At 36.2% G+C, this 17259-nt stretch overlaps 2 protein-coding genes, 1 long non-coding RNA gene and 1 pseudogene across 3 annotated transcripts in view; 2 read left to right on the top strand and 2 right to left on the bottom strand.

Annotated features, from left to right (window-relative positions):
• LOC115241639 (pneumococcal serine-rich repeat protein-like) overlaps positions 1-3367 on the top strand; it is a 5892-nt gene extending 2525 nt beyond the window's left edge. Inside the window, exons 2-3 of the mRNA XM_029817482.1 lie at positions 486-509; positions 1725-3367. Of these exons, the coding sequence (XP_029673342.1) occupies positions 486-509; positions 1725-3153 (1453 nt within the window). The 3' untranslated portion in view covers positions 3154-3367. The remainder of the gene's footprint in view (positions 1-485; positions 510-1724) is intronic.
• Positions 3368-4720: 1353 nt separating this feature from the next.
• On the top strand, positions 4721-12835 carry LOC115241550. The gene is made up of 2 exons (XM_029817341.1): positions 4721-6037; positions 11323-12835. The coding sequence occupies exons 1-2, from the start codon at positions 5794-5796 to the stop codon at positions 11661-11663; spliced, it is 585 nt and encodes a 194-aa protein (XP_029673201.1). The 5' UTR covers positions 4721-5793; the 3' UTR covers positions 11664-12835.
• LOC115241551 lies at positions 12827-16252 on the bottom strand. The gene is made up of 3 exons (XR_003884921.1): positions 15491-16252; positions 15198-15399; positions 12827-12905 (listed from the first exon to the last, which is right to left on the bottom strand). It is a non-coding gene; the product is annotated as an uncharacterized LOC115241551 (long non-coding RNA).
• Positions 16253-16266: 14 nt separating this feature from the next.
• On the bottom strand, positions 16267-17179 carry LOC115241640 (annotated as a pseudogene).
• Between the last annotated feature and the right edge of the window lie 80 nt (positions 17180-17259).

Consider the following 17259-nt stretch of genomic DNA (forward strand, 5'->3'; position numbering starts at 1 on the left):
TAATTATATTAAATAAAAAATGAATAATAATTATACGGAAAATAGAGAATATTTTTCTTACAATAAACGTGCTATATCTATTATGTTTAAGTAATATATAAATTTATGCAAATAAATATATGAAATTGCACATTATTAAAATAATTCATATTTATGTAATATTTCATATTTATGTAATAATTCATATTCTAAAACATTCTAAAACTGCTAATAATAAAATTGTCTATCCAATATAATCGAGAGCATTTAAAAAATATCAAATATAAATATTCTTTTTATATTATTTTGTGACTCGCCGGATGGTATACCAGATGTGTGTACATTATCAGATTTTAAAATGATCAATATTTGCCCGTAACGTTCTGTTAACTGCAAATAAAATGTCGCGAGGCAAATCAAAATAATTTTAATTGATATCCGCTAATTTAGTTTTTCAGCTGTTGTATATTTTTTAATCTTACAACTTCCTCGATAATTGATAACAGTATTGCCTATTCAGATAACAATCGGTAAGCGATATAGCATTTATACAAATTGCAAGAAAAATATTTAATAAAGAAAGATTTTACTTTAATATCTTATATAAATATATCTATAACTATATGTTAATCGCTTATAAAAGTCAGTATGTTTATTATACTTTGAACACATTTAAAATTAATAATATATTTTAAATCACAATAAGGAAGTTTGATAGATGACTACAATAAAAATATCAATTATTATTCTCTATAGCTTTATATCTGTCTTAAGCTTTATGTAGTAAAAGACGACTATAGCAATTTTTTACTTACTTTTTTACTTTACCGAAAAATTTTCTTTTAATAAATTTTCAGATAAACTTGAAATAATTTAAAGAATTTCATAAATAATTATATATGTAATTATCTAATTGTATGTCTATTTTTCAGTTTCATGAATCAACACATCTGTTTCTAAAAATATTTTCATATTCTAACATAAAGGAATAATTTCCTGTAATCTTTACATGATACTTCACATATGTATATAATATAAATTATATAAAAGTTTAAATTTATATGAGATTATATCATATTTTTTTATTATTCGATTATATGACAAAATATTAAAATATAAATGTAAATCTATTATATCCGAAAAGTAACCGACAGAACTTTAATAAAAGAAAAGAATATCTTAACTTGTAACTTTATCAAACAATTGTCTTTCTAGTTTGTTTAATATGTCAATGATTAAATAATACTCATAATTAAATTGTAAAAGATTAATTTGACTTAAATTCGCGCGCGCCATTTAACACTATGCACATATTTTAATATCACGATCTATGTATAATAGCAATATTCTTGAACATTTCTTGCTGCCATATAAAAAGATTAATATTAGCTATTTCTAAAAATAATATAAACCTCTCCTCAAACCTCTTATCTTTTTCCGTAAAATCTGCGTGTCTAATTAGCTTCTACAAAAAATATAATTTTTTAGATAATATTCGATTCAATGAGCAAATATCCATCTTCGTTAAGTGCAGAAAAATAAGATAAATTAATTAATTTTATAACAAATAAAGAGTTGCATTAAAGGGATGATAGTTCTTTACGTGGAATATGATTTTTCCAAATGTTAAGAACTCATATCTAAATTTCTTCCGGTCGCACGGCATGTTGTCGATTTGAAAAAATATAAATCGGAGAAAAAAAAAAAACGGACGCACTTAAGCAAATAGGATTGACGAAATAAAGAGATCGGCGACAATCTTGTGATAATATTTGGAGGAGTGCGCGAGTCGCGGATGCACAACAGGCTGTTTTCACAAATGGCACGCTACGGTATAAAATCGGTGGACGATCGATGAGCCGGCATCAATCCTGCGAAGTAGCTTCCAAGATGAAGATTCCAGCGATACTTGCGACGTCCCTCCTCGTCTGGGGTCTTGTCGGCGCCAGCGAGCTCGTCGAATCGGAAGCGAGCGCGGCGGCGGCTGCCCAAGCGAGTGCGTCCTCGTCCACGTCCGGTAGCAAGCTGACTGCCTCCAAGTCGTCCGCCAGCGCGTCCGCCAGCGCGTCTGCCAGCACGTCGACCAGCAGCAAAGGCGGTTGGATTCTTCCCCACGGTGACGTTAAACACGAGAAGAAGAGCGCTGCCGGGATCGCGATCGAAGGAGCGAAGGTCGGCACCGGAATCGCTAACACCGCGTCCGCGTCCGCCGAGGCACTTTCCCGTGGACTCGGCATCGGGCAGGCAGCCGCCGAAGCGCAAGCCGCTGCCGCCGGCCAAGCGGCGATCGCCGCAAAATCATGCGAGCTAGCCGCCAAGAGTACTGCCCACGCGGTCGCCCTGGTCGAGGCGGCGGCCCAAGCCGAGGTAGACGTGGCCAACAGGGCGGCAGCGGCCGTCAAGAAGGCGGCTATCGCCGCCAAGGCAGCGAGGATAGTCGAGGAGAATGTCGCCGCCGTAAGAGCGGCCGCCGGTAAGCTGGACCTGGCCGCAAGAGCCAGCGCTGCCGCCGAAGAACGCGCCAACGAGGAATCTGTCGCGGCCAACGAACGCGCCCAAGCGTCGGCCGCCGCCGCCGCCGAGGCTGAAGCCAAGGCAAACGCCGCCCAGACGGCAGCCGCCGCCGCCTTGGCCATCGCCGAGGCCGCTGTTGTCATCGAGCAGGAAGCCGCTGCATTAACCCGCAAGGCCCAGAATACCCGTATCAACGCCGAAGTTGCCGCCGCCGCGGCCAGCAACGCCCGCGCCGTCGCCTCCGCCTCCGCCGAGGCCAGCGCTGACTTGACTAATCGCGTGGGTGTGGCGCGCTCCAGTGCCGCTGGTGCTGCCGAGACCAAAGCCATAGCTACCGACGCCGGTTCTACCGCTGAGATCGCAGCCTACAGCTGGGCCAAGAAAGGCGAGATCATCGATCCCGGCCCTTTGCCCAAGATCGTCAGCGTCACCGCGGGTCTGACCAAGAGCGAGGTTGAAGCCGTCAAGATCAGTCGAGGTCACGAATACAAGGAAGGTTTCGTACATGGTGGCATCGCGAGATCGTCGTCGGCAGCTAGCGCTAGCTCCAGTGCCAGCGCCGACGCCGGCAGCATCAGCGGCAAGCGGGGACTCTCCGTGGCTTCCGCTTCTGCCTCGGCCGACGCCTCGGCCGAGAGCTTCGGGTTGCAAGGGTGGTGAGAACGAGTAATGCAATTTCACCCGCCTCCCTTCCCCCCGATACTGCATACCAATGCACACGCGGAAGAGCCCTTTAAGCGACAAATATTAATGGACTAGCGAGACGGAAGATTAACGCGTGCACGATTTGACAAACAAAAATTTACAAAAAAAATCGATTACATCAGGCAGAAAATTGTGTAAGAATGGAATTAAATTGTTATAGCATCTAAACTTATTTCCGAATCTTTCATTTTGATGACCTTCCCCTATGCACGATTTCCTTCGATATCGATTTATTGTTAGATGTTTCTCGCGATACCTTCGAGAAACATATAAGATATTTATGGCTATATTTTTTTCACAGATAAATTAATATCGCTAAGTATGCGTATAATCTTTTGTACGGGACATTCGACAATGGAACATATTCGTACATAAAAGATTAGCATTCGAATTAAAAAATTATACATTCGCGAGTCAATTCTACGCATGCGGTTTGAATGTATTATGCAACGCGTAATATTACCTAACATTTCCGTGTAATCTTGCGTTACTTGCAAAACATACGATTTATATTATACAAATAGGTCGCGCGCCTTTAAGCAATTCCTTCACGCTAAAATGAATCAGCTGTTCACAGCTTTCCTAACGTTCGCGTTTACTAACACTTATGTTAATTGCAAGTCCTTTCGAGAAATTCGTATTAATGACGTTTTAAGATTTATCGTCTGTTACCTAATTTTTTTGCCTGTATCCAAGCAAAAATTTCGCGGATAAGTTATAGAAACGACTACCAAGAAGAACGCAATTGATCATCCGAGTATCAATGTTAAGTAAAATATAAAATTATTGTATTAAATTATAGAATGCGAGTATATATGAAATTATTTTTAGTGTGTAAAATGTATTCTAAAAAAATTATGATCATAATACTAGTTTTTTTTTTTTCCGAGTATTAATAGTATAATTACACCCACTTCGTAAATTATTCATTGCGATAAATTTCGATTTTAAGCAGAGAGCACAGAATGTAAAAAAATCCATTAAATCTATCAACTTTTAGAGTTGCAGAATTTATTTAGCAATTATAATTCCTGAGATATTCAATATACAAGAGATGGTAAGATTCCATGATGGTCTATAAAATTAAACTTGTGACTCATTTTTGGTGACATAGACGCCTTTTATTTTCATTAACGTATAAATGAGATCCAAATCCCGTATTAGAATATAGTATTTTATCATATATATTCATATTTCAATGAATGTTATGCCGTTATTAATCCGAGTATTAATAGTATAATTACACCCACTTCGTAAATTATTCATTGCGATAAATTTCGATTTTAAGCAGAGAGCACAGAATGTAAAAAAATCCATTAAATCTATCAACTTTTAGAGTTGCAGAATTTATTTAGCAATTATAATTCCTGAGATATTCAATATACAAGAGATGGTAAGATTCCATGATGGTCTATAAAATTAAACTTGTGACTCATTTTTGGTGACATAGACGCCTTTTATTTTCATTAACGTATAAATGAGATCCAAATCCCGTATTAGAATATAGTATTTTATCATATATATTCATATTTCAATGAATGTTATGCCGTTATTAAGTCCTCGTAATTGCTGAAAATGAATAGTATGAATTGCCTATGTTATTATCCTAACGCGATAACTATTTTCTTGCATGTAGCGCGCACGAAACCGCAACGAGTATGCATGCATCTTAACATATAGAGTGTATGTATTATAATAAATTAAAATCTCTGCTTTGTGGGAATCGGCGAGTCTCAATTTTTAATAATAGAATAATTAAAGACCATACACATGCATAGATATTAATTTTCTATTTATATATTTGTACAGAGTAACTCATAGCGAGGCATATATATCTTTCTACATAATATAATTATATGATGTTTTCATCGATACGAAACTCCGTATTATATACTTTGATAAAATAGATAAGAACTTTGTATTAACATTGCGCCTGAAAAAGAGTTAATAGATACTCACGTCAAGATTTTCTAATGAATGGAGATGAGAAAGTTGACAACAACTTATTAATTTCCGGACACGTATTTATAGCAATTTCGCGATAATTAGTGGTTATCCACCAATTAATCTCGCTTATATTATGCGTCTACATTTACGATCTATAAACTATCTACGCTACTGACACCTGATTTAAATGAATGTACAGAAGGCATGAGCGCGAATTTAAAATAAGATATTCAACATTTTATTCGAATCGAAGCAAAGTACTCGAAATAATATCTCACACTTTATGTCTGATTAAAAAATAAATTAATTGCCAATTATAATTTTTTTCGAAAATATAAACTCTTTTCTCACAGATGTTTATTTCCTTATATATTATATAGCAGATATTTTTTATAGCCAGATACTTTGAGTTCTTCTATCAGGTAAATTTCACACTAACAATAAGAATCGAATACAATCACTTAGTCATATGTAGGATGCATCCCCTACCTATCTACTGTATGGACCCCGCGCGTTTACTTCTGATGTCTCCGGCACCACTCGAGCTCCGGTTGCGAGCGATCCTTCGGTGACTGGTAGTTCAAGAGGTGAGAGACTACGTTGATCTGGTGGGGATAACAGGGACCCCGCCCGATAGTCGGCTATAAAATGCCGCCACAGGAATCGGGCCCAACCAGTCTTAATCGAAACGAGAAGCTTTATTTTTCTTTCCCTCCCGCGCCTAAAGGAGAGGCCCCAGTGAATCTATCTGTCGCGGATCTCGAGATCATGAAGCCCGTCGTCAGGTTTGCCTTGCTGTGCGCCGCGGTCGCCTTCGTCGCCGCCGAGGGGACCCAGGAGCAGGAACGACCCAAAACCTTCCGGAGGCTGATACCCGCCGACGTTCTTCGCGGTGAGTGTACCTTCGTTAATTCTCAATTCGTAAGACAAAGGAGAAAGGAAGCCGCCATATATATATATATATATATAAATTTATTTCTTTCTAGTAATTCTAGTATCTCGAATTTTGTCTATTTGAGAAATCTCTGAATTAAACTCTGATTAAATAAAAAAGGATCAATCGGCATAATCATGAGGCGCATTCAATTATCGATAAAATAATGATTATACTATAAATACTATAATCTTTCTTCTCTCTGTGTCCGGTGAAAGATAACTTCGAAAGGATATTATCTCGTAAAAGGATATTTTTATCGCGAGATATTTTAATCTATTGTAACAATGATAACTAATCAGGTATTAATATTATTCGATAATTGTACATGATAATATATTTGTGACACTATAATTCGTGTTGAACATGCGGGCAATTAGCGCGATAAGTAATAATTAATTTGTTGCCGCGAAAAAATTACCACGTTTAGATTGGCGCGTTTTTCTCTTTGCATGCGAAAATTAAAAAGTAATATATTACTTATTTATACGGAAAAAAATACGGAATTTATCAAAAAATTGTAATTTACAAATGTAACATATTGTTTGCGATGTATTTGTAAAATGAATTGTTTATTTAATTAAGTTAGTTTAGTTAAGTTAATTCTATCATTTATTAATTAAGGTTTATTAAACAAAATATTTTGTCAAACTTATTAGCGCGTTTTAAAATAAATTAATCTCATATAAAAATAATACAAATTATACAATGTTCACATAAACGCGAGATTTTGTAAGATAAATTAGCAATATGATTCTTTTCTTAAAAACATAAAGTAAAAATTTATTTATACTTGAGAAACAATTTTCTCGCGGAACATTAGTTGAGAATCACTGTTAAGTGTCTGGCCGAATTCAAAGAACATTGCATATATGCCACCGGCAAGTGGGACGATTGTCGTTATTTTCAACCGGTCCCTGAAAAATACTCAACTTTCTTACGATGTCTTGTCACGCGTGTTGAACCACTGTCTCGGAATCCCGATGACACACCAAAGTATCGCTAATGTCATTCGTGGCGCGGGAAAAAGAGAAAACAGCATAATTTACATTTAAGTCGATTATTTTATATAAAAAAGAACTCAGTTCGAAACTGTCTTTTTTAAGATAAACGAAATACTTTAAAAGAATTATAGATATAAAATTAATGTAGAATCTTAAATGTTTAATGTAGACCCCCTACAAATACTTGTAATTAATTCCATATTGCATAAAAAAACTACGTTCAATCATTTTCAAAAGCAAGATTTACAATTTGCTCTAAATTTTCTATATTTTTTAGACGATTGTGCCGATTTGATATTGCCCAGAAATTAAATGTATAAATTACGAATTAAAAGTCACTTTCACTACGTGGATCAAAGATTTTTATTATCGCTATCCGAATGCAAAAGATCACGGACAATTTCATAATCACCGCAATCTCGTAGATTCTGAGGTAACATCTCATAAATCCTTGCCTATTCTTCGCACGTTTTCCCTAGCACTGACCTTGCGACAAATATATCACCTTTTTTATTCTGTAATAATCGTTTCCTTAGTATTCATCCATGCGTATCTTTGATCCGCGTGACTCCCGGCATTTTTTTTATATCGGGCGCGGTTCCTGATTCACACGATGTATCGATGCGATTCGCGGCGAGATATCTCACGGACAAATCGAGAAAAATAGGAATCGCATATTACTCTCGGCGTCAAGATCGCGAGACCGCGTGAAAGTTTCTTGCCGTAACCATCACCTTATGATCCCCTTGCCAATACCAGTTTTGTCCCGTTCCTTCTCCCTTGCCCGATATCACTTTCTTCTTTATACGGTTTGTAGGGTGCAGTAATGCGTTTCTCTTTCTCGATACGAGTCGTATCGTTAGAAAAGATCATCTTTAAAAAATTATTTTCGAGATAAATATTTTAAAAATATAATATAACGTAATAAAAATACGATGTCGATATTATCGATAATCAAATTAATACTGCCTTGCGATTAATTAGAGATTGATGTATTATACAAATACTTTCATTAATTTTATTATTTTATGAAAATTGTCTTTTTGATGCGGGACTCTGCAATATTTTGCGACGATAAATCATATATTTCGAGAGCTTCTCAAAGAGAAAATCCTTGATATTCGCGTAAACACGATGTATTCCCTGAATCGATCTTTATTTACTGTGGCCTCGTTCTTTTCTATTTGTTAGTAAAGACCCTGGATTTCCATGAATAATTGAATTACTCACTACGATGGAGAGAATTATGCGACCTCGTTACTCGAATTGTAGCGAAGGCAGCATCGTACTGGGTGTGGAAACTTACAAGAAAGATAGAGCTCGCCATCGGTCACATCTTAGAAGGTCACAAATGTGTGCAAAGTAAAGATTGTATATTGAATATGTAACACGAGTAAGTCTCGACACTCTCGACACTCCTTTAACATAAAAGATAACAATGGAACCTTTCATACATTCTTTGGGATATACATACATGCATCTGTGTTGGATGCTATTAGGTAAAAGAATTATACCTGAGAGTGAAATTGTGTGCGGTAATTTCCTTCGTACGTTTATCGCATAAAATATCCCCGCTATTTGAAAGCGATATGCCCGTGAAAACTAACAACCTCGTCTATTCGTCAGAAATGACAAGTGGTACGCGCGATGAAAGTGCAGACGGAATCAAATATCATAAAATCAGAGAAAGATCGCCACGTTCGCCTGCATCGCGAGACTTTCGAAAAAAATTATTGAGGGAATCGTGTGATTCTATATCATGATTATAAATTATAACTTTTCTCTTTTCTCTTTTATCCTATTAACTTCTTGATCGCCGAGTTAGATTCATTTAAGGGGATATCTTCGCGAAAGATATCGACATTTGGTATTTTGAAAAAAAATGTAGATATTTTTGCAATTTTGTATTGGTAATTTCGATTTTTTTTTAAATAACGCTTGTGCGATAAGGAATCTTTAATTTCATGTACGAGTTTCAAGAGTCGTTACGCTTCTTGCAAGTTCCGGTGAAAGTCTGTTAGAAAATTTTCATAGCAGCTCTTTTCTGTAATTATCGATTAGCTTTAATTATTTATGCATTTAATCTTTTGTTTTAAAATTTTAATTTATAAATGTTTAATAGAATTAATCTCTCTGCGCTCTCTTGCTTCATTAAGTGTCCTTGTTTACTATTTCATGCTGACTAGTGAAACGAGCAAAGCGAAACGATATAAATTAGCGGTGCCATAAACGCCGATTAAGTCGAAGCTCCAGTCAGTGTGTCGATGGCATTGAGAAAATGGTAACAAACACGTCATTATTTAAATTTCGCGAATAACACGCTCATTCGTGAGACAGAGGGTTTTATATATGACTTGACGATCTGACGTCTTTGCAATGTGCGTAATCCTATATCGGCTCTCGTTTTCGTCATGAATATTGCACATGAACATGAGACAGCAAGAAATACCATGATAACATGTTATAAGTAAATTACAATCAAAAATAATTTTTTTCCGAGTTATGAACTTTCTATTCGAGGCTTCTGCATCGAATACGTCCGAGCGATTTATTATATTTTACTAAACATTAATAAATTATTTGTTTAAACGTATTTCTCATAATTCTATTTGTATTATAACCAGAATTTTTTTTTAAAGAATCTCTTTGTCCCTGCATCCTACCGAGTTATCGAATAAAATGATGTCGCGGGTGTTCTGAATCATCGAGATAACTTCGAAGGGCTGATGTAACTGAGAACCGTTAACCGTTAACTTAACAGTCCATCGTAACGACTCTCGACATTTGTCGTCGTCGCGTTGCGTAAAAGGCTGCAATCGACCGATTCGACGTGTGACAGTGAAAGTGTTTCTCCTTGAAGTTTCTAGCACAATCACTGCCAACGACGATGACGACGATGGGGAGAACTATCGTCGACGTAGATGGGTATCGAGATCACCATTGCCGATTACAATCGAATTAGCCCCGTAATGCCGTCATCCGTTGCATTCGTCGTCGTCGTCGTCGCGCACGGTTCTACATCAAGGAAGTGAAATTTTCAACTATCATTAACTGTATTGCAGATATGCGGGCTGATTCGAAAATAGGTCGTTAAACCCAGCAAGCAGCATCGTTATATTGGGTCTCTTCTTTATAGCCGATAATACTTTATAGCAGATAAACTATAATTCTTTATAGTCGATACAATGGATCTATTTTTTATAGTTAAACTGGCTGCACTAGTTCAGAGTTTATTTTTCTCCTTCCAATCAATATGGAAAGAAAAAGATAAAATCTGAACTAATGCAGCCAGTTCAGCTATAAAAAATAGATCCATTGTATCGACTCGTTTGAAGTAGAGAGATTATGATGTCGATATACGAGCATCGATTTATATTCTAGGATAAAGTATTCGTCGGTATAACTTTAATACCAACAAACAAAATTTTTTATACAAAAGTTTCGATTATACACTTGATAGAAAAAAATAAAGAATATGAAACAGAGAGTATTCTTCAATCAAAACATGTTAATCTTTTAAAATGCTCACAATATACATTTGTATAATAAGAAAATATTATAAATTCAAATATATGAAGATTTTTCTCATCGAGAGACAAAAATCGATAATTGTACGATTAGCCGTTAAGATAAACGTCACGAGTGAAAGAAATCCTATATGAAATGTTTCCGATCGTTATCACCGACAACGTTAATTACATTGCGCGTCGGGTGTGCAAGACGATATTAAGAGTTCCTTATCGCATTTGTTCTTTCACGTCAGGTCTTTTATCGGCCTCGTCATTCAGTTAATTAGTAATATTATAGCTGTGGCGAACATTAACACCGCTTAGGTCTGATGCGCACGGCGCATTAGAAAGTAACGACACTTTTCGCGCGTGACGAGGTAACGAGATAATGCATGCGCACGCGAGCGAGCACGTTATTAAGGAAATGCAATCTCCGTGCGTTTCATCCGTTCACCGTTGATGAATGGCCTCTTACTCTCATATCCCGTATGCATCATCGTCGGTGAAAATCGTACGCGGTTCATGAAAAGAATCTGCAAATAGATTTGCACTTTTAATTTTATCATTGATATAAATAATCGCGCAGTGCGTTCTGTTACGTTTATCATAAAATAATAAAATGTCGACAATGAGAAAAGCCATCAAATCAATCTAATATCCTACTTCGTTCAATCTTTTACTTAATTAATAAATCGCATCCTAATCAAAACAATGTCGCTACATGTTACAGACTTCCCCGGCATGTGCTTCGCGTCGACCAAGTGCGCGACCATCGAGCCGACGAAGACGTGGGAGCTGTCGCCGTTCTGTGGCCGTTCTACCTGCGTGCCCGCCGACGACAATTCCGGTCGTCTGTTTGAGCTAGTGGAGGACTGCGGCCCATTGCCCAAGGCCAACCCCAAGTGCAAGCTCTCCGAAAAGACCAACAAAACCGCGAATTTCCCCGACTGTTGTCCGATTTTCGAGTGCGAGGACGGCGTTAAACTCGAATACCCGGATATCCCGACTCTGCCGCCACCGACCGGAACGGAAGCCGAAAACGCGCAACCGGAGGCTGCACCGAAAGCCTAAATCGGTAGCGCCGAAAAAAAGCTACGCCGGGGAGAAAGTTGCGGTGTAGCCTCCTCGATGAGATTAATTGGACCCGGATTCATTTTAACATCAAAGAACACTGCCCGATCTATCGACACGTGAAACGGCGAATCACGCGTCGAACGTATATTCGAGAATTTTATTTTCCAAGAGCGATACTCTTGATAGAGGTTCCTTTCACAGTAGACAGCTAGCACAACGTCGAGATATAATCGCGTATACATATACAAATACATGAGATGTATTTAAATGAAATTCTGGAATGTTTTGACTGTTTCGACATCCGGTTCGTTGTGTCAGATTTTCTCGAAAAAAATGTAAATTGTCGTATAAATAGTAATCGAATAATGTCGCTTTGCGTTAGATACGACCACAGAGATTTCTTCATATATCGGCTATCTGTAGCTACTAATTGCTCATCAATTGTTCAATAGGATTATGTAACATTTATGCCGATGCGACGAGGCCATACCGTGATACCGCTCACCGTCCAACGTGATCCGATTCCATATACATGATCCAGATTAAGCTAATTATATACAAATTTCAGACCGCGCCTTTGCAAATCACGAGCACGATAAAATAACTTCCGATGCACTCATTTCCCCCAATTTCGTTCTCGTAATCTTATTTTTAACCCCTTAACTCGTCAAAAAATATGCGCTCGCTAGTTTTTCCCAAATTCTATAACTGCTCAATCCTTGAGCACATAATTTAGTAACGAAAATAATTTCGAGAAATGTTTATCAGAAAAATAATTTACATTCTGAAGATTATCAGAAAAAATAATACATAAAAAGTATAAAAAATATGTCATAAAGAAAGCTAAAGATATTCTAAGATTAATGGATAATAGAATTCATTAAAGAAATTCGGCGCAAGTTTAGCTTTTCAACCAAACTCGCCGAAAGAGATGCTACCTTTTGTGTTATACTATTTCGAACCAATTGGAAGAGAGAGAGTGGTCGAAAAGTTTAAATATTTTCTTAACGCCTTCTAATGATATTTCATCGGTAATGGCGCACCTCTCTAGTTAAGTCGACTTAAAACTTCCTTGGCGTATGACAAATTTTCATAGCAGAATCTGGCATATGTATCGCAAATATGTGTGATTGTAATTATATGTGATTAAATTAACTTACTTATTTAACTGAATCTGCGTTGCACTTTTCTCCTCGGTCCTCCTCGATTCTTCCTCGCTCCTATTTTTTGTCTCTGGATCTGGAATCAAAATCAAATTATATAACTCAGCCAAAAAAATCTAAATGTAAGATCATTTTTTTTAAATGCTCACAAATGAGTGGGCAATAATTAAATATTATATATAATCAATATTTATATAAATATGAGAATGTTATGTATGATTAAGTGGACAATATAAAAAGTGGTCAATATAAAATATGGCATTGCTCTCTATTTTTTTTATAACGTATCTCTCCGAGATAAAGGATATTATTTTATGTAACTATTCAATATCAAGAAATCAGTGATTGCAAAATCTTTTCATAATAAAATTTGAGTAAAAAAGAAAGAGAAAAAAATTGATAGATTAAAAATAAAATATTTCCTTACGTTTAATTCTGATTTAAAAAAGAAATTTTTAATTCAAGATAACATAAAAATTGCATAAAAATTATCAATATCATAATGATTAAACGTTATGTGAGATCAAATACCGCGCGTATATTTTTATTTTACAATAAACGTTCGATTTTTCTTTTCTTTACGAATCCGCGAATAGTCATCAATATTTGAAGAACGCTGGTCCTGAATGTTTTATGCATACTTTGAAAAAAGCAAGTGATGACTAACGTTGTAAAAGTAGGCGAGAAGCAAACAAGATTTTCGGTCTCTACCCAAATAAATCACGAGACCTACTTTCTCTCCCAGATATCTCTACTGTCACTCCTCATTTCGAGTTTCAGTTATGATTACAAAGAACGAGAGATAAAAATATATTAATATCGAAATTATATCTCAGTTATCGTGACATCCAGATACATGTAGATTCCGCAATATTAATTAAATACTGATTTCGTAACTCATGATATAATTATTGTAATTTAAGAAATAACGAACGCGATAACAAATTAAATGTTATCTATTATTAAATCTACATAAGACATCGATATGGTTATGATTCTTCTCGTAACAACTTTTCTTCAAATTGTAATTTCGAATAGTATTAATTAGAATTGCAATTTTATTTTATACTGCTATTCATATATGTATATATTTTTACATAAAAAAACATCTTATATAATATTTGCGGCACTTTGTAATCTGAATCACTAAGTGGTTGATTAATTTGTCTACATTCTACATCATAAAACTGTGCAATATTTAATGCCAAGGATAACGATTAAAATACAAATTTTATTCCGCTGCCATTCGCGAAATGTCAACGTAAATGTTAACACAAATGAGCAATAGATTTATATAAATTCGTGAACAACAGGTTCATTAACAATAGATTTATATATATTAAATTTGTTATACATACATTAGACACACATTTTTATGATTATGGACATACATTTTTATGTGTGTCTATAATTTATATAGATTAGCAATGTATATAAATTGACATATCGGACGTTAATCGAAAAACACTTGCATATTTTGCATTAGGTTAGGCATATTGAAAATAAAATAAAAATTTTTTAAGATTCGGAATGTGTAGGAACAAGAATCATGATTAACCCACACAAGATTATCGACATAAAAAGATTTATTCGTAAGTTAACAAGTATCTGTCTATCATCAACTATTATCAACAGATCGGTGTAAAAATATGTGTATATCGAAAAAATCACGTTTGAAATATGTACATAAAAAATATATTCAACATGAATTTCATTCGATTAGCACATATAAAATTACTTTCTTTGAGACAAAATAGGTAATATAAATTTTGAAATACTCACATCCTGTCTATAGCTTTTACTAGAAAATAACGTGAGATTGCACAACGAAAGATAGATTAATTACTCAATCGCGCGGGAAACACAATGAGAGAATCGGAAAAATGGATTACCGAGAAGCCGACGAAGTATTAGGAACACACAATGTCGATAAGAGGTGACGCGAGACCTACGCTCGGATTTGAATTACGCCTTCTAGAGAAAATAATAGGGGAAAGAAATAAATCATACTGGTGTAGTTTCCACCGAAGTTTTCAATCCGATTCTGTTTCGGTTCAAATTTAACATATTATTTCCACTGGGAGTAGAATAGAAACAAGGAAGATTAAAATTTCAATAAAGGCAACTTAACTTTTGCTTGTGAATTTAAATAAACGTAACCAAATTTCTCGTTTATTTCCCATTTTGATAATTTATACAAACGAACGGTAACTGTTACAAACATTTTTTGATCTGCGTGTATAAATGTATAAAAAAAATATATGACACTTTTCTTTTACACATTGTGTATCTTAATTAAGTTAGTAAAAAAAAAAAAAAAAAATTAATATTTATCTCAAATTAAAATTTTAAATGTAAATCTACTCACAGCCAACTTGGACTTAGCATCCATTAGCCACAGCGCATCACTCTTGGGGTAATCAGCGACTGCTTTCTGTAACAAAGCTTCCAAAGATTCTCGCGTACCACATGTCTTTTTGAAATAAACCGTGTGCAGGCAAATTGATATCTTATTAGGAAATGTGCGCATAGACAGCTCTCGCGCATTCTAATGCCCCTTATTGAGCATACTGCAACAAAATATATATATTTCTCAATATAGATATTAATTTTCATGCCTATCATTTTCATTATATAAACAAACAATAGACAGTGCCTTACAGTTTCCATATCTTCCATCCAAGTATGCTTTTATCCTTTTCTTCTACTCCAAAACTGATAATAGCCTTGAAAATAACTTGATAACAATGCATCGCTCCCGCCTTCTCAGCTGCAATAGCTTCCTTGAACCAGTATTTCCTGTTGATTTCCACCCCATTCGCGAAGATATAGCGTGATTGATAATCTTCTCTATTATGTGCTTATTGCCGTTTACGTCTTCCAATTTCGCGGAGGTAGTCCAAGTTTGTATATCTGTCGGGATATTTTCTTGGGCCTTGTTCAAGAAAATATCCCGACAGATATAAAAAATCAAGACTATTTTCGCATTGTCGTAGGTCTCTAATCTAGCGAGAGTGAGCCATAAAGCCACACTAGTCGGACAGCATTCAATCGCATGACTAAGCAAAATACATGCATTCTCGGGCTCGCATGTACGAGGATGCATGCATTTTGCTCAGTCGTGCAAACGCCTTCAATTTGACGGCAGCTTCCCACAATTGCACTGAATTCGGGAAATGTTTCGAAGGGCCTTTCGATTCATTCTTCTTTTCACTTTTACTTCCTTCTCCAATTCCGCGGCCTTTATTCAGATTCTGATAGACGTCGGAATGTGTCGCACCGGTTGTGCTATGCTATCGGTGCGACACATTCCGACGTCCGCCTTCGCGGACAAAGCTGCTCTCGCAGTTTCCAACCATAGATCCTCAGAAGTGGGATTTACCTCACAGCCTTCCATTATCAAATTTCTCGAATTAAAGAAAAATAATAATTTTACTTACTTTACTAAATAGGGAACCTCCATAAAAATTCGTCATAATTGTTATCATCTACATCTTTTTCAGCTTCTTCCTCTTCTTCCATCTTTGCACATTTCGTGGGTGCAACGTGTCTTTCGTCTCTGCATTCAGAATAAATAATAATGTACGATAATTTGTAAGAGAATGTCACATTTGTCGAGTTGTCTTCTAATAAGGAATATATTTTTCTACTTACGAAACGTCATTAGCATCTCGAGTGGGACCGATATCAGATATTGTAAATTCTGTAGCTCTGCAAAGAGAAAGAGAAGTTAACTATATATGTTTGCATCTTGATTGCTATAGTTTTACTCGGTAATTGTACGATTATTTATAATCATATGTTATACATGAAAAAACTTACCCTCTACCAACATCAACAATATATCCCAAAGGTGTCGGTATACCAAAACAGTGCCTTTTATTTCGCATATTTTACTGCTATGACGGCCGGATACGCAGATCCCCGAGCTATGGCCGTTTCCCGCCAAGTAACGATCATAGGGAGGGGGCTCGTCCAATGAGACGCTGATATCTAAAGCGCACACTTTCTGGCGCTACTATCGCAGTAGCGACCAATCACGTAACAGGAGGCCGCTGCACGCGCCATCTACTACCACCAACAACTGGCGGTTATAAAGATGTAACTTTACAATATATTCCATAGAAAAAGAGAGAGAGAAAGAAATAGTTGATGTGTAATAAAAGAAAATGTATCGCTTCTCACCTAAGTATTCAAGGAAGAGCTCGCGTTGCCGACAGATTTCGTTTTTCCGGAAATAGTTGATGTGTAAAAAAAGATTCTCGTCGCTTCTTACTCGAGGAACCTCGCGATGCCGACAAGTTGGCGCAGTATGAGACAGTGTTGTTCTCGGGGACGCTTTCTCGCGCATGCGCAGCGCATTGGCAGAGAAATCCAGCGATGGCGTATGTAGTACATTATGAGATGAAGTGAGGTACTAGCACAAATGT

This window comes from Formica exsecta, unplaced genomic scaffold, assembly GCF_003651465.1.
Source record: "Formica exsecta isolate Colony F162 unplaced genomic scaffold, ASM365146v1 scaffold500, whole genome shotgun sequence".
Classification (NCBI taxonomy): domain Eukaryota; kingdom Metazoa; phylum Arthropoda; class Insecta; order Hymenoptera; family Formicidae; genus Formica; species Formica exsecta.